General features: G+C 36.9%; 1 protein-coding gene across 1 annotated transcript; it reads right to left on the bottom strand.

Moving 5' to 3' along the window:
• Positions 1 to 6,522: 6,522 nt before the first annotated feature.
• LOC131807051 (myosin heavy chain, non-muscle-like) lies at positions 6,523 to 8,443 on the bottom strand. The gene is made up of 2 exons (XM_059132076.1): positions 7,490 to 8,443; positions 6,523 to 6,600 (listed from the first exon to the last, which is right to left on the bottom strand). Exons 1-2 carry the CDS (start codon positions 8,441 to 8,443, stop codon positions 6,523 to 6,525), a joined length of 1,032 nt encoding a protein of 343 aa, XP_058988059.1.
• Between the last annotated feature and the right edge of the window lie 6,198 nt (positions 8,444 to 14,641).

Below are 14,641 nucleotides of genomic sequence, written 5' to 3'. Positions count from 1 at the left end.
TCGAAAAATCGGCGCAAAATTGGGCGTTGTCACTTTTTTTTGCATAAAAACCTTAACCTAAATGTTCGTCCTAACATTTAAAAAATATATATCCAAATGGTTCCAGCCGGTCTCAACTGATTACCAGTTACCAACGAACAACAATTGGTTTATATATAGATTAAAAAGTAGGCGTGGTCAGTTCCTCAGCCCCCAAATAAATACCGTGTAATAATTTTCAAACCTATATCTTCATTATTTTGGCAAATATAATGATTAATAATAGATAAATCGAAATAGTGGGCTTAAAAGTAGGCGTGGTCAATATTTTTTTTCTTTAAAAACCTAACTCGGGGTATGACGAACGTTTGTACAAAAAATTAAGCAAATCGGTTCAGCCGTACTCAACTGATTCCATTACCAACGAACAACAATTGATATATATATATATATATATATATATATATATATATATATATATATATATATATATATATATATATATATATATATATATATATATGTATATATATATATATATATATATATATATATATATATATATATATATATATATATATGAGTTAGATATAGAATAGATTGACATTAGTTTTCTTTGAGCCGCGTATCTATCGGTGTTCTTGGAGCCATTGCTAATCGATAGTTTGGTCTTTTCACATCAAAACAAATCATCCACCTCCACAGTCCTTCACTTCAATTGATTTTTCGATATTTACTTTCATCAAAAACCAGGTACATAAAGTGTTTTAAGTGAAAACATCGAAGTATAAAAAAAAAATGAAAAAAGTAAACCTACATACGTACATATAAGTACACTAATGTAGTTGAGTTGATCGGTGTTGGTCAGTTGTGCGATCGATCTGTTGTTCACTTGTTTGGCGGTTTATAACCACTCACTCACATATTTGTTGTGTGTGTTCGTTTTTTTATTTGTTCGAGGTAATCTAATAGGACATTTGTTTGTGCCAAAGCGGGGAAAAGGGGGAAATGTAAAGCAAACCAAATGTTACAAAATAAAATAAATAAAAACACAATAGGGGATAGTTTATAATATAAAATTAAGGCAAAAAGTATTTGGTAAACAATATTACCTTATTTGCAATATAGTGGGGGAGAGCCTTCGTTCGTATCGGGCGATAGAAGAAGAAAGAGTGATTACAATAAGCAACAAAAATATGAAGTTGGAATTTGTTGACATTGTTAGATCTCAACGATTTTAATAATTTACATTGTAATTAGACGTTAACCCATTGTAATTAGACGTTTACCCAGACTCAGGTTGTATGAATCCGGACTCGGTTCGCGAGTTGTCAATTTTGAGGTTATCAGCAGGGACCGGAGCCGCAGATGAAACCACAGATATCGATCCGGATGCGAGGGCCGCAGATGAATCCGTTTGAACGAATTCGGACCCCGGCTCAGAAGTTTTACAGCCGCAATCGGTTCTACGAGGGGTAGCGATACCATTATCAACATTCAACCAGATCGTCTATGGCTATCTCGCGCTCTGGAAATTTTCATTTATACCTCATGTGTGAATGTTTCAAATACTCCTCTTTCCGCCTCAAACTAAACTGAACTTTCCTAAACCGATTAACTAAGCTTAATGGTTGCACTGCGATGAGAGGTTCATATGGAGCTAACAAAGGGGCCCCAATAAGGAGGTGTCCTGACTATTTCCTCAGAACCTCTGATTATTGCGATGTCGGGCGAATTCTCTGAAACTTCTCTGAATTTCCCTCGAAGCTCCAACAACTCGACACACAAGTAGACCACACCCGCGTATGAGGTTCTACAGAAACTTCTGGAACTTACTGAATCCATCAGGGAAACCTGATCGAGTTTACATGTGGGGGGGTTTGGTCAAAACTTTTCCAATCAGCCTCAGTGGCTGTCAAAAGTGAATTATCGCAACTAATTCTGTATAACCAGTCCTTCTGCATAAAAATTTTCGCTGTAACAATCACTTTGGGTCGATCCGCTCCTAACAACAGATCTACAGGTCGAGGTTCAAGAAGATTTACATCTGTCACGCGAAGGTCGGGGATTTCCGTCTTAAAATCTAAATTTACCACAAATGACGGAAGAATTCCTGAAATAGTACACTTGTTTCCAATAACAGAGATGTGTCGAATGGACTGCTAATTCTTACACGGCGAGCTTTATTAGCAGTAGACGAGAGCGAACAACTAGCTCCTGATACAACAGCATTAGTCGGGGATATGGGAAGCTTCAAACGATTTTGCAGTCGCTCTGAAGTAAAAGAGGACTCTGATTCAGGATCTATCAGCGCCCTAGCAGGATACGGAACACCTTGCTGAACGATATTCACCATTGCGGTACCCAAAATTACACAGGTACACAGTACAGCAAAAGTTTTAAAAAGACTGTGATTTCATGATGGCGTCTATAGAGACCTCTAAAGAAGAAATAGATGCTGTCGATCAAAAATATAATGAATCTTTTCGATTTTACTTGCTATGCCAGGCTGCAATTAATAGGAAGTAAGATCAATTAAAAAGGACTCGTTCTACTTATATTAAATCAAGTGTTAGCGGTTCAATAGTCTCATTTTAGAAACCTCGGGTGCGATTCCAGAATAATCGCTCACAATCGCCTGTTTCACGTATCGAAAGAACACGTTCGCACACCTTTTACACGAACAAGAACTGATTTCCGTTCCACTAAAATCCATGAGAACGAAAAATTATACGAACATCAAAGCGTTTCAGTGTAATTTTGCGTTCCACTATATTTTTTATTTAGCACGCAAGCAAAAACATAAATGTCAAAATCAGTCACTTGTTGTTTCGACATCAATATTGCTATGATAGGAAATGGAAACAAAAAGGTGAGTAAAAATAAAAAATCGAATTATAATATGTCAATAACAAATACAATTTGTATTTCTTCAATTCCAGCAGGAAAAAAGGAACAACTCTTGATTATAGATAGGGCACTAGTTCGCCAGAGAAGTGCCAATACTTGGAAGCAGCAGGCTTCTCCACATCATCCATAAAATATATTAAAACAGAAAAATTAATTTTTTTAAACACAAATAAATTGAACACAATCTCTGGAAAACTCGAAATATTTTCTTCTTGTTTGTTTATTCACAATTTGTTTCTTTACAACTGAACTGTCAGTTAGCAACACTGAGTCACGTTAGGCTATGCGAAAGAACGAACGATTGTTAGTGGAACGCGTTCTGATACGAAATTGAGTGACGAACTTTCGTTTGCACAAATTTTCTTTCGATATCGTGGAACAGGCTGTAAGAGAAAAAAAAAGAACTAAAGCACCATTTACTATAAATTTAACCAAAAATAAAATTCGACTTAGCACAATATACGAAAAATTAACAAACAACATTAATCAAAAAGCTCTAAATTTTCAAAAAGTCTTAATTTCCCAAATGTTTAAGAAACGTAAGGAAAATATTCCAAAAATTTACGAAAACCGTACTAAACAATTGATAAACTTTCGCGAAATGGTTGTCCTTAAAAAATTTTAATATAACAGCATGTATAGAACATATGCAACTTTCTCGATTTTTTCGTTTTTTTTTTTCAATAAGTATTTTCAATTTCAAAAGGTATTCTGAAACAATTCTACAAAAAGTTCCATATCATAATAGAATAGTCATTTTTTTCAGTCCCGCGATTTTTCTCAAAATTTTCTTTCATGACAACGTTTCCACTGTAATTACAAATAACCAAAAGAAAATTTGAGTCAAATCGGCTCAGCCGTTCTCAAATGACGTGTTACTATACTTTTTCAAATTTTTTACATATTCATTTAAAGAAGTATTTGTAGCCAGTTCCTCTGACCCCAAACAGATACCTAGGGTTGGAAGGAGAATCAAGATTACGTCGTATACTAACTGTGGAACAGATATCTTCATGATTTTGGCAAATATAAGTATTTTAGACAAATCGAAAAATCGGCGCAAAATTGGGCGTGGTAACTTTTTCTTGCATAAAAACCTTAACGTAAATGTTCGTCCTAACATTTAAAAAATATATATCCAAATGGTTCCAGCCGGTCTCAACTGATTACCAGTTACCAACGAACAACAATTGGTTTATATATAGATTAAAAAGTAGGCGTGTTCAGTTCCTCAGCCCCCCAATAAATACCGTGTAATAATTTTCAAACCTATATCTTCATTATTTTGGGAAATATAATGATTAATAATAAATAAATCGAAATAGTGGTCGTAAAAGTAGGCGTGGTCAATACTCGGGGTATGACGAACGTTTGAATCGGTTCAGCCGTACTCAACTGATTCCATTACCAACGAACAACAATTGATATATATATATATATATATATATATATATATATATATATATATATATATATATATATATATATATATATATATATATATATATATATATATATATATATATATATATATATATATATATATATATATATATATATATATATATACATATATATATATATATATGAGTTACATATAGAATAGATTGACGTAAACATTAGTTTACTTTGAGCCGCGTATCTATCGGTGTTCTTGGAGCCATTGCTAATCGATATAGTTTGGTCTTTTAACATCAAAACAAATCATCCACCTCCACAGTCCTTCACTTCATTTCATTTTTCGATATTTACTTTCATCAAAAACCAGGTACATAAAGTGTTTTAAGTGAAAACATCGAAGTATAAAAAAAATGAAAAAACATTTATTTATTTGTGACTATGACAATAAACCTACATACGTACAATAAGTACACTAATGTAGTTGAGTCGATCGGTGTTGGTCAGTTGTGCGATCGATCTGCTGTTCACTTGTTTGGCGGTTTATAACCACTCGCTCACATATTTGTTGTGTGTGTTCGTTTTTTTTTTATTTGTTCGAGGTAATCTAATAGGAAATTTGTTTGTGCCAAAGCGTGGAAAGGGGGAAATGTAAAGCAAACCAAATGTTACAAAATAAAATAAATAAAAACACAATAGGGGATAGTTTATAATATAAAATTAAGGCAAAAAGTATTTGGTAAACAATATTACCTTATTTGCAATATAGTGGGGGAGAGCCTTCGTTCGTATCGGGCGGTAGAACAAGAAAGAGTGATTACAATAAGCAACAAAAATATGAAGTTGGAATTTGTTGACATTGTTAGATCTCAACGATTTTAATAATTTACATTGTAATTAGACGTTAACCCATTGTAATTAGACGTTTACCCAGACTCAGGTTGTATGAATCCGGACTCGGTTCGCGAGTTGTCAATTTTGAGGTTATCAGCAGGGACCGGAGCCGCAGATGAAACCACAGATATCGATCCGGATGCGAGGGCCGCAGATGAATCCGTTTGAACGAATTCGGACCCCGGCTCAGAAGTTTTACAGCCGCAATCGGTTCTACGAGGGGTAGCGATACCATTATCAACATTCAACCAGATCGTCTATGGCTATCTCGCGCTCTGGAAATTTCCATTTATACCTCATGTGTGAATGTTTCAAATACTCCTCTTTCCACCTCAAACTAAACTGAACTTTCCTAAACCGATTAACTAAGCTTAATGGTTGCACTGCGATGAGAGGTTCATATGGAGCTAACAAAGGGGCCCCAATAAGGAGGTGTCCTGACTATTTCCTCAGAACCTCTGATTATTGCGACGTCGGACGAATTCTCTGAAACTTCTCTGAATTTCCCTCGAAGCTCCAACAACTCGACACACAAGTAGACCACACCCGCGTATGAAGTTCGACAGAAACTTCTGGAACTTACTGAATCCATCAGGGAAACCTGATCGAGTTTATGTGTGGGGGGGTTTGGTCAAAACTTTTCCAATCAGCCTCAGTGGCTGTCAAAAGTGAATTATCGCAACTAATTCTGTATAACCAGTCCTTCTGCATAAGAATTTTCGCTGTTACAATCACTTTGGGTCGATCCGCTCCTAACAACAGATTTACAGGTCGAGGTTCAAGAAGATTTACATCTGTCACGCGAAGGTCGGGGATTTCCGTCTTAAAATCTAAATTTACCACAAATGACGGAAGAATTCCTGAAATAGTACACTTGTTTCCAATAACAGAGATGTGTCGAATGGACTGCTAATTCTTACACGGCGAGCTTTATTAGCAGTAGACGAGAGCGAACAACTAGCTCCTGATACAACAGCATTAGTCGGGGATATGGGAAGCTTCAAACGATTTTGCAGTCGCTCTGAAGTAAAAGAGGACTCTGATTCAGTATCTATCAGCGCCCTAGCAGGATACCGAACACCTTGCTGAACGATATTCACCATTGCGGTACCCAAAATTACACAGGTACACAGTACAGCAAAAGTTTTAAAAAGACTGTGATTTCATGATGGCGTCTATAGAGACATCTAAAGAAGAAATAGATGCTGTCGATCAAAAATATAATGAATCTTTTCGATTTTACTTGCTATGCCAGGCTGCAATTAATAGGAAGTAAGATCAATTAAAAAGGACTCGTTCTACTTATATTAAATCAAGTGTTAGCGGTTCAATAGTCTCATTTTAGAAACCTCGGGTGCGATTCCAGAATAATCGCTCACAATCGCCTGTTTCACGTATCGAAAGAACACGTTCGCACACCTTTTACACGAACAAGAACTGATTTCCGTTCCACTAAAATCCATGAGAACGAAAAATTATACGAACATCAAAGCGTTTCAGTGTAATTTTGCGTTCCACTATATTTTTTATTTAGCACGCAAGCAAAAACATAAATGTCAAAATCAGTCACTTGTTGTTTCGACATCAATATAGCTATGATAGGAAATGGAAACAAAAAGGTGAGTAAAAATAAAAAATCGAATTATAATATGTCAATAACAAATACAATTTGTATTTCTTCAATTCCAGCAGGAAAAAAGGAACAACTCTTGATTATAGATAGGGCACTAGTTCGCCAGAGAAGTGCCAATACTTGGAAGCAGCAGGCTTCTCCACATCATCCATAAAATATATTAAAACAGAAATATTAATTTTTTTAATCACAAATAAATTGAACACAATCTCTGGAAAACTCGAAATATTTTCTTCTTGTTTGTTTATTCACAATTTGTTTCTTTACAACTGAACTGTCAGTTCAGGCAGAGCCAGCTTACGTATGCTTGTATTTTTTACAGCTTTTTGGCGTTTAAATCTGTCACTTTGGCGCTTCTTTTGTTTAATTTCTCGATTAATTTTTTCCAAGGTATATTTAGCAACACTGAGTCACGTTAGGCTATGCGAAAGAACGAACGATCGTTAGTGGAACGCATTCTGATACGAAATTGAGTGACGAACTTTCGTTCGCACAAATTTTCTTTCGATATCGTGGAACAGGCTGTAAGAGAAAAAAAAGAACTAAAGCACCATTTACTATAAATTTAACCAAAAATAAAATTCGACTTAGCACAATATACGAATATACGAAGAATTAACAAACAACAATAATCAAGAAACGTATATATATATATATATATATATATATAAAAACCACTAATTTTGCAGCCAATTCATCAGCCTCGATTTTGGATTTTTCCTGCGATATGAGCAACTCTTCCTTAAGTTGCAATATTTCAGCCTCCAGCAGAAATATCCTTCTTTCTTTTTCTTCACCAGCTTCTAGATTTGCAGCCAACCCGTCACGTTCGGTTGCAGCTGCAAGTCGTTCTCTTTTTGCACAAGACAACTCATCACTAAGTTGTCTTATTACCGCCTTCAACGCCTTGCCCTTGCGTTCTGCCTCCTGGTTAGCCGCTCGTAATTTGTCCTTAGTATCCTCGGCTACACACACAGCATTTTCGACTTCCTCCTTCAATTTGGAGACAAGTTTGAGGGCATCTTCTTTTTCATCTTTCTGTGAAATCAAGGCAAACTCCATTTCCTTAATATCACCTTCCATTTTTCTCATTGCGGCTACCGCTGCTTCGCGCCCCTCTCGCTCGACGTCCAATTTGGATGTTATGCAGGCCACTTGTTTCTTCAAGCCAAGTACTTTCTCTTTGGTCTCCACATTAAGAGCCTGCGTGACTTTAAGGATGATCTTAACATCTTCCAAATACAGCCTTGCTGTCCCATTCGGCTGACTTGCTCTGATAGCAGCTGCTATTTTGAACTTCTTTAGAAGCATCTCTAAAAACCGCCTATGAACGCCTGGATACAATATTACGTCTCTTGCCGCGTCCATAATTTTTTCTTTGGCGAAGTCAAATACGCCTTCTATGGCTTCTTCCGCCTTTAAGGTACTCATTATTTCCATAATTGTACCCATAATTTCGAGAAGAGTGGCAGCCTCTTCCTTTATTTTCATCATTGGCGGCCATTTTACCGATTCGTCCTCCTGGGGATATGCCTCACCCCTTCTGTCTGAAGACTTCAAATATGAAGCAACCTCGGTGTGCACCGTCACCACAGTCTTCCGTGCTGAAGTCTGCTTCTGATTCAGCATCCTTTTATTTGGCTTATAAATTTCTTCTGTATGGGAACAATTCCAGATGTATTTCAGCACGGTAATTTTCCACTCTTGAAGACCAATTTTAGCCTGATAGAATTTCCTCGATGTTAAGGCAAATTCTTCAACATTTATCCTCTACCGATCCGGCTCGATGGACCAATGTAAACCGGGATCAATTAAAAGACACAAAGTCTTTTCCGTTTGAGCGTTTGTAAGACACTGAATTTATTTATTAAAAACACATCTTGAGAACTAGTTGTGATAATATGACTTAACCTAAATTATAATTAAGTGCAAATGAGAGAGAGAGAGAGAGAGAGAGAGAGATACCAACCGTACACATGCATATGCACCATGCCACCATAAACCTTAGGGGGAGGTCATACACACGCATAGCTATCTGACATGTGGCAAGCAAACATGCTGCACTTGTACAGAAATTCCAAAAACTCTACAACCACTTGATAATGTGGGGAATTTGCGGACAGCGGCAATGACAACAAGAACTCCTCAAAGTTATAATTATGTGATGTAGTGATGGTGAGAGATGCGGCTGATTCGCGCGAATGGTGTATTATAAAAAGAAATAAAAATCAAGAAATGTAATTTTCGGACAGCGGCAACGACAACAAGAACTGCCCAAAGGTATTATTATGTGATGTAGTGAGAGATACGGGTGATTCGAGAAACATATATTAGTTGAAAGTATTCGTTTTTCGCTCTTTTCGTAATTGTTTGGACAATTATTTTATAGTTGCTTAAAATATTTGTAACTCTCCGTAGGGTTTAAGTATTTTTTTAGGAATTCACCATACTTTCGGCATAGACTTATATTAAAATAACTAAATTTAGCATTGAATATTTGGTGAAGATAACACAATTTAATAAATCTTTGCCAAATATCGAGCTCTGGTTGTAAGATTTCTTGGAGTTGACCTCAAATTTTGTAAATTGGAGCGATTTGAAACAAAACGTTATTAATTTCGTTTTTATTTGAAGTAGTTTTATCACCCAGAGGAATTTTTTCTTAAATTTTAGTATTGAGTATTTTATGGTTCAGATTCCGGAAAGTTCTACTACCTGCCCAAGTTCCATTGACCTTTGTCTCTTTTGTAAGATTTTCTAAAGATGTCGATTCCACCTTTCATCCGTTTAGCTAGAGCTGCTGACACAGTTCTTAAAAGTTTTGAATATTTCGAACAAATTGACGAATCCAATTTCACTGTGTTCAATCTGGAGATTCGTAATTCAGAAATACAGTGCAGCTTGCATTGTACATCTTCAGTGTTTATCCACCATCAACAGGCATCTTGATCGCCTAAAATCTCGTTCAAATGAAAGCCGCTCTTCTACTAAAGGTCCTCAGTGATCATCACTTACGGAAAATTTTATTATTTCAAATAATTATAATATGACACCGCCTTCAGGCTTGCTTTCAATTGAGCCTATCTCATCTGTTCCTGTGCAGTCTGACAATCCACCTTAGCAGATTTCGATAGTTGCTCCAATCCACATTTCGATAATCAGTGTTTCATGTTTCCACCTATTGATATCGAAGCCATTTCGGTGATTTCGTTTCTTGGCCCACCTTTTGTGATCTGTTCACCACCCAACTCATGCTCGTCTTTCAGACATTGAGCGTCTCTGCTATATTTTGCAGAAGACTACTGGTGAGGCCAGAACCATAGTTTCGAGATTTCCACTCATTAATAGCAGTTTCCCATTGGCATGGAAAGCTTGGATGGAGGCTTTCGACAATAAACGCATCATAGTAAATAGTAATATAAAGTAATAAAAACTTGTTTGATGATTCTTCCATAGATATAGAAACTAGTCAGGGTTTGCAAAATATTCAAAGTGAAATAAATAGTTGTCTTGCTGCAATTGCCGTCTATGAGGTCGCCACGGTTTAGTGGGATCCAATTCTTGTGCATATTTGCACGCATGTTTCTACATCCAGTTCCACCATTAAAAAGTCGTTGGCACATGAGCCAAAATGTGTTGCTTCTTCTCCTCGGCCATTCACTTCTTGCCCCATTTGTTCTAACCAGAGTCTTGCTCTTCGACTCTGCCCCAAGTTTATAAAAACTTTGTTTGACGACAAATTCTTGATTGTGAAAAAGAATGAGCGTTGTATCAATTGTCTCTCACTTGGCCATGCAGTTAAAAATGTCACAGTACAAATAGGTGCAGATCTTGCAAACAAAGGCCTCACAGCCACCTCCGCCGGTCACAAATTAGTAATGTTGTAGATACAATTTAAAGAATAGTTAATCTTGCTTGTCTTCGCAAAGACGCATTTTGCGGTCTATAAAACCAACTCCGGCTTTTACTACAGTCAAAAGCCGAGATTTGATATCCAAACAGACTATCTCCGGCCTTTACCAAAGTCAAAAGTCGATGTTCAAATTCCCCCCTGCTTTTACGAAGCTCAAAAATTTAGATCTTAAGCCTCCCTCTTCCAAAAATAATTCAAACACCATTGAGGAAAATCTGCTCTTGGGAACTGCACTAGTCAATATTGTTAATAATGGGAAAAGTAATACTGCTCGTGCTTTAATAGACCCTTATTCTGGGGCATCGATTATTAGTAAAAAGCTTAGAAATGCTCTTGGAACTAAGTCTAAACTTGCTGCTGCAATAGAAGTTTGTTCTCTTCAGTTGTCATCTCCGAGAAATATGTTTGGAATTGTCGAAAGTAGAGTTTTTGTGAAGCATAATGTCACCGGGAAATTATTTGCTAATCCACCCATGAGAAATTTGAAGGCTCGAATTCCTGATCTTGATATAGGGGATACTTGCGATGACAGCCCAATAGACTTGCTTGGCACTGACCTAAATCCTAAGATACTCGGAGCTGAGCCTCCCAAAATTGTTTTAAGCTTGTTGCTAACCCAAAAATCTATTTTTGGGTACATTCTCACAGGTTTCCCTCAGCAGTAACATAATCTTGCACCCAACATTGAAATCGACCAATCGGAACCTTTAAAATCTAAATTTTATGAAATAATCAGCGTGCTACTGCTAGGGATCAGGTAATAAAATATTATATTTTGAAGAATGTAGCAGTTTTATGTCGTTATGAATAAGGTGGAATGCATATTTGTGCATATATTGCTTTGAAAGTTGCCCCTATCATTGCTAAATAGCTACGCAAACGTTGTAATTGGATTACATTGTTTGGAATGGCTATTATTAGCCACCTATGCCGATTGCCGCAAATTCGTTAATATCTACACTGATATTAACTCGGTTAAGGATGATATTAGCATGTCGTCGCCAATGTTATTGTTTACTGTTGGTCAGATTCTACTATAGTTCTTTCTGGATACAAAAAAAAACTTCGATTTGGACAACGTTTGTGGTGATCGCGTCATCATACCAATTATTTTTTAATGGAAAAAATTACATAGCGCACTGTGCAGCAATAAAAAATAGTGCACGCATATAAATGGTACTGCTGGAAAAGCCGTTCCAAGAGCTTTTTAAAGCGCTATTATTTCGCCAAATCGATCGTGGAAAATTAGAGAAACATTGATTTTTCTTATTTTTCAAAAGTTATCAACGAGTCACACTGTGCGAAAACTAAAAACAGTACAAGCTCATGGAATAGCACGATGAGGTGTACTTTCAAGATATAAACACTCCTAAAAGATTAATCGGGCAGATTTTTTTTAAAAATATTTTTCCTAAAATCAAGTGTTTTCTAGAGCGAAACATAAAATGGCCCACTGTGCAGCAATAAAAAATAGTGCACGCATATGAATGGCACTGCAGGAAAGGTCGTTCTAAGAGCTTTCTAAAACGCTATTACTTGGCTAAATCGATCGTGGAAAATTAGAGAAAATTTTATTTTTCTTATTTTTCAAAAGTTATCAACGAGTCCCACTGTGCGAAAACTAAAAATAGTGCAAGCTCATGGAATAGCACGTTGGAAAGCCCATGAGGTGTACTTTCAAGATATAAACACTCCCGAAAGATAAATCGGGCAGAATTTTTTTTTTTAAATATTTTCCTAAAATCAAGTGTTTTCTAGAGGGAAACACAAAACGGCCCACTGTGCAGCAATAAAAAAATAGTGCACGCATATGAATGGCACTGCAGGAAAGGTCGTTCCAAGAGCTTTCTAAAACGGGTGGCGGGTGGGTCTCTTCGCTTTTAAGTATTACCACTTGACCTATTTCTATACTTTTATCTCGCCTTTTCCACTTCATACGGGCCTGTAGCGTAGTTAAATATTCCTCCATCCATTTTCTCCAAAAATGGTATTTTATCCTTTGCAGCAGTTTCCACCTATTTTCGCAAACTAGGCTTCCTTCTTCTATCCTTGCTGGTGCCTCTAATAAAGGGCGCCCAATAGGAAATGGCCTGGTGTCAACGTGTCTATATAATCCGCACCACTGCCAAGCTCATGTAATGGCCTCGAATTCAAAACAGACTCAATCTGGGCTAGTACCGTGCTGAGCTCCTCATATGTCAGCTTCGTATCTCCCATTATACGTTTCAGATGATACTTCATGGATTTTACAGCGGCTTCCCATATTCCTCCAATGTGAGGAGCTGCCGGCGGGATAAAATGCCACTTTATTTTTTGATTCTTCAAAATTGACGCCAACTTTACGTTATGTTTAATCGCCTCTACGTAGTCTTTCTCCAGGCTTAAAAACCTTGCCATAGATGTTTTATAAGATTTTCCTAACTCCTTGTCTTCCGCAAAAGGCAAGCGAACGACGAATCTGCCTGAATTATCTATGCGTGTTGTGTCTTCATAAATCTTAAGGCAGTATTCGTCTTCTAGGCTGGTTTCTTCGTCTTCTATTTCTTCAATCTCCCAAAATCGTTCAATTGTTGTTGTTGCTGCAGAATTCGTTGTTGTTGCTGCAGGTTTCATTACAACTGTTCCCGACAAAATCCAATCCCACTTTGTATTTTGGCCCACAATTTGATCATAATGACGAACTCCTTTTTCTAATATCTGTGAGTAGAGGTCGGCTCCAATGACTAAGTCTATTCTTTCTGTTCTGTTGAAATTTGGATCTGCCAAGTTAACATTTCTCCATTTATCCACATCATAGTGGAACGATCTGTCAGAATGGTCTGATGCTAGCGATGGGAAAACTAGTGCTTCTGCATCAATTTTAATATCGCTTACAAATCTGGGTCGTATCTCCAAAGCCAATTTCGATTTTGCCACACCGACTATCGTTTCTCCTACACCTTGTAACCTCACATCAGTCTTTTTTCTGGGCAGCTGCAGCAGTTGGGCTACGTCTTCCGATATGAATGTAACTTGTGATCCCTGATATATTAACGCCTTCACTGTAAAAAATTCTCCGTGCAATGATTTTATACGAACTTGTGCCGTTGCTAATAGAACCTCCGCTGTTGCATTGGTGTTCATTGCCTTTGTATTGTTTCTTTTTTCCAAGTGCATCAATGTTATGTTATTCATTCCACACTTCTGGCATTTCGATTCTGCAAAACATCTCTTTTGTGGTTAAGGCATTTGAAACAAATTTGTGCTGAATTTGTCCAATCAAATCTTTCCTGCGAGGCTAATCCCGCAAATTTTCTGCAAACTGCAATATCATGGCCGTTTATTTTGCAAAACTTGCATTGCTTTGTTTCCGCTATTCCAGTAGCTTTCGCCTGATGTTGATGTCCAGAGTTGAAATATTTTCTTCCTGCTGAAGCTTCCAACGCTTGGTATTGTTGTTCCAGGAAATTCATCACATCCGCAAGTTATTGAATGTCCTTAGATTTCTTTACAGTTTGTTCGTAAAGGACCAGACCATCTTTATCAAGCTTTCTTATAATAATTCTGGCTATAATAGGATCTGCTTGATCCAATCGTACCTCCATTGCCTTCAAAGCATGGATGCTCTTGTTTACGTTGTCCAACAGATGTCTAATATTCGACGCTGATTGGCTGTTTATATTTGGCTGGTCTAAAATCCTATCCACTAATTTCGTGAATAGAACTCTTTTATTACCATACCTATTTTCCAGCAATTCCCAGACAGCTTTATAATTCGCCTCCGTTACTTGTAGGTGTTGCACAATTCGAAAAGCTTCACCTTTAAGATTCGTCTTGAGGTAATAAAGTTTTTGCACCTCTGACAGCTTCGCGTTTCTATTGATAATTTTTTTTTTTTTTTGAAGAGATCATGAAACGGGCTCCATTCTTCAACT

The sequence above is a fragment of the Musca domestica genome, unplaced genomic scaffold (assembly GCF_030504385.1).
Source record: "Musca domestica strain aabys unplaced genomic scaffold, Musca_domestica.polishedcontigs.V.1.1 11, whole genome shotgun sequence".
Taxonomy (NCBI): domain Eukaryota; kingdom Metazoa; phylum Arthropoda; class Insecta; order Diptera; family Muscidae; genus Musca; species Musca domestica.
The sequence above is the reverse complement of the archived record's forward strand: the minus strand, read 5'-3'. Positions and strand labels throughout refer to the sequence as shown.

Bases quoted from the DNA above. Each gene is read 5' to 3' on its own strand.
- LOC131807051 (XM_059132076.1), bottom strand. From the start codon at position 8,443: ATGCTGAATCAGAAGCAGACTTCAGCACGGAAGACTGTGGTGACGGTG. The intron at 6,601-7,489 runs GTTTTTATATAT...TTCGTGTAAAAG, and splicing joins AATTGGCTGCAAAATTAGTG to GTGTGCGAACGTGTTCTTTC.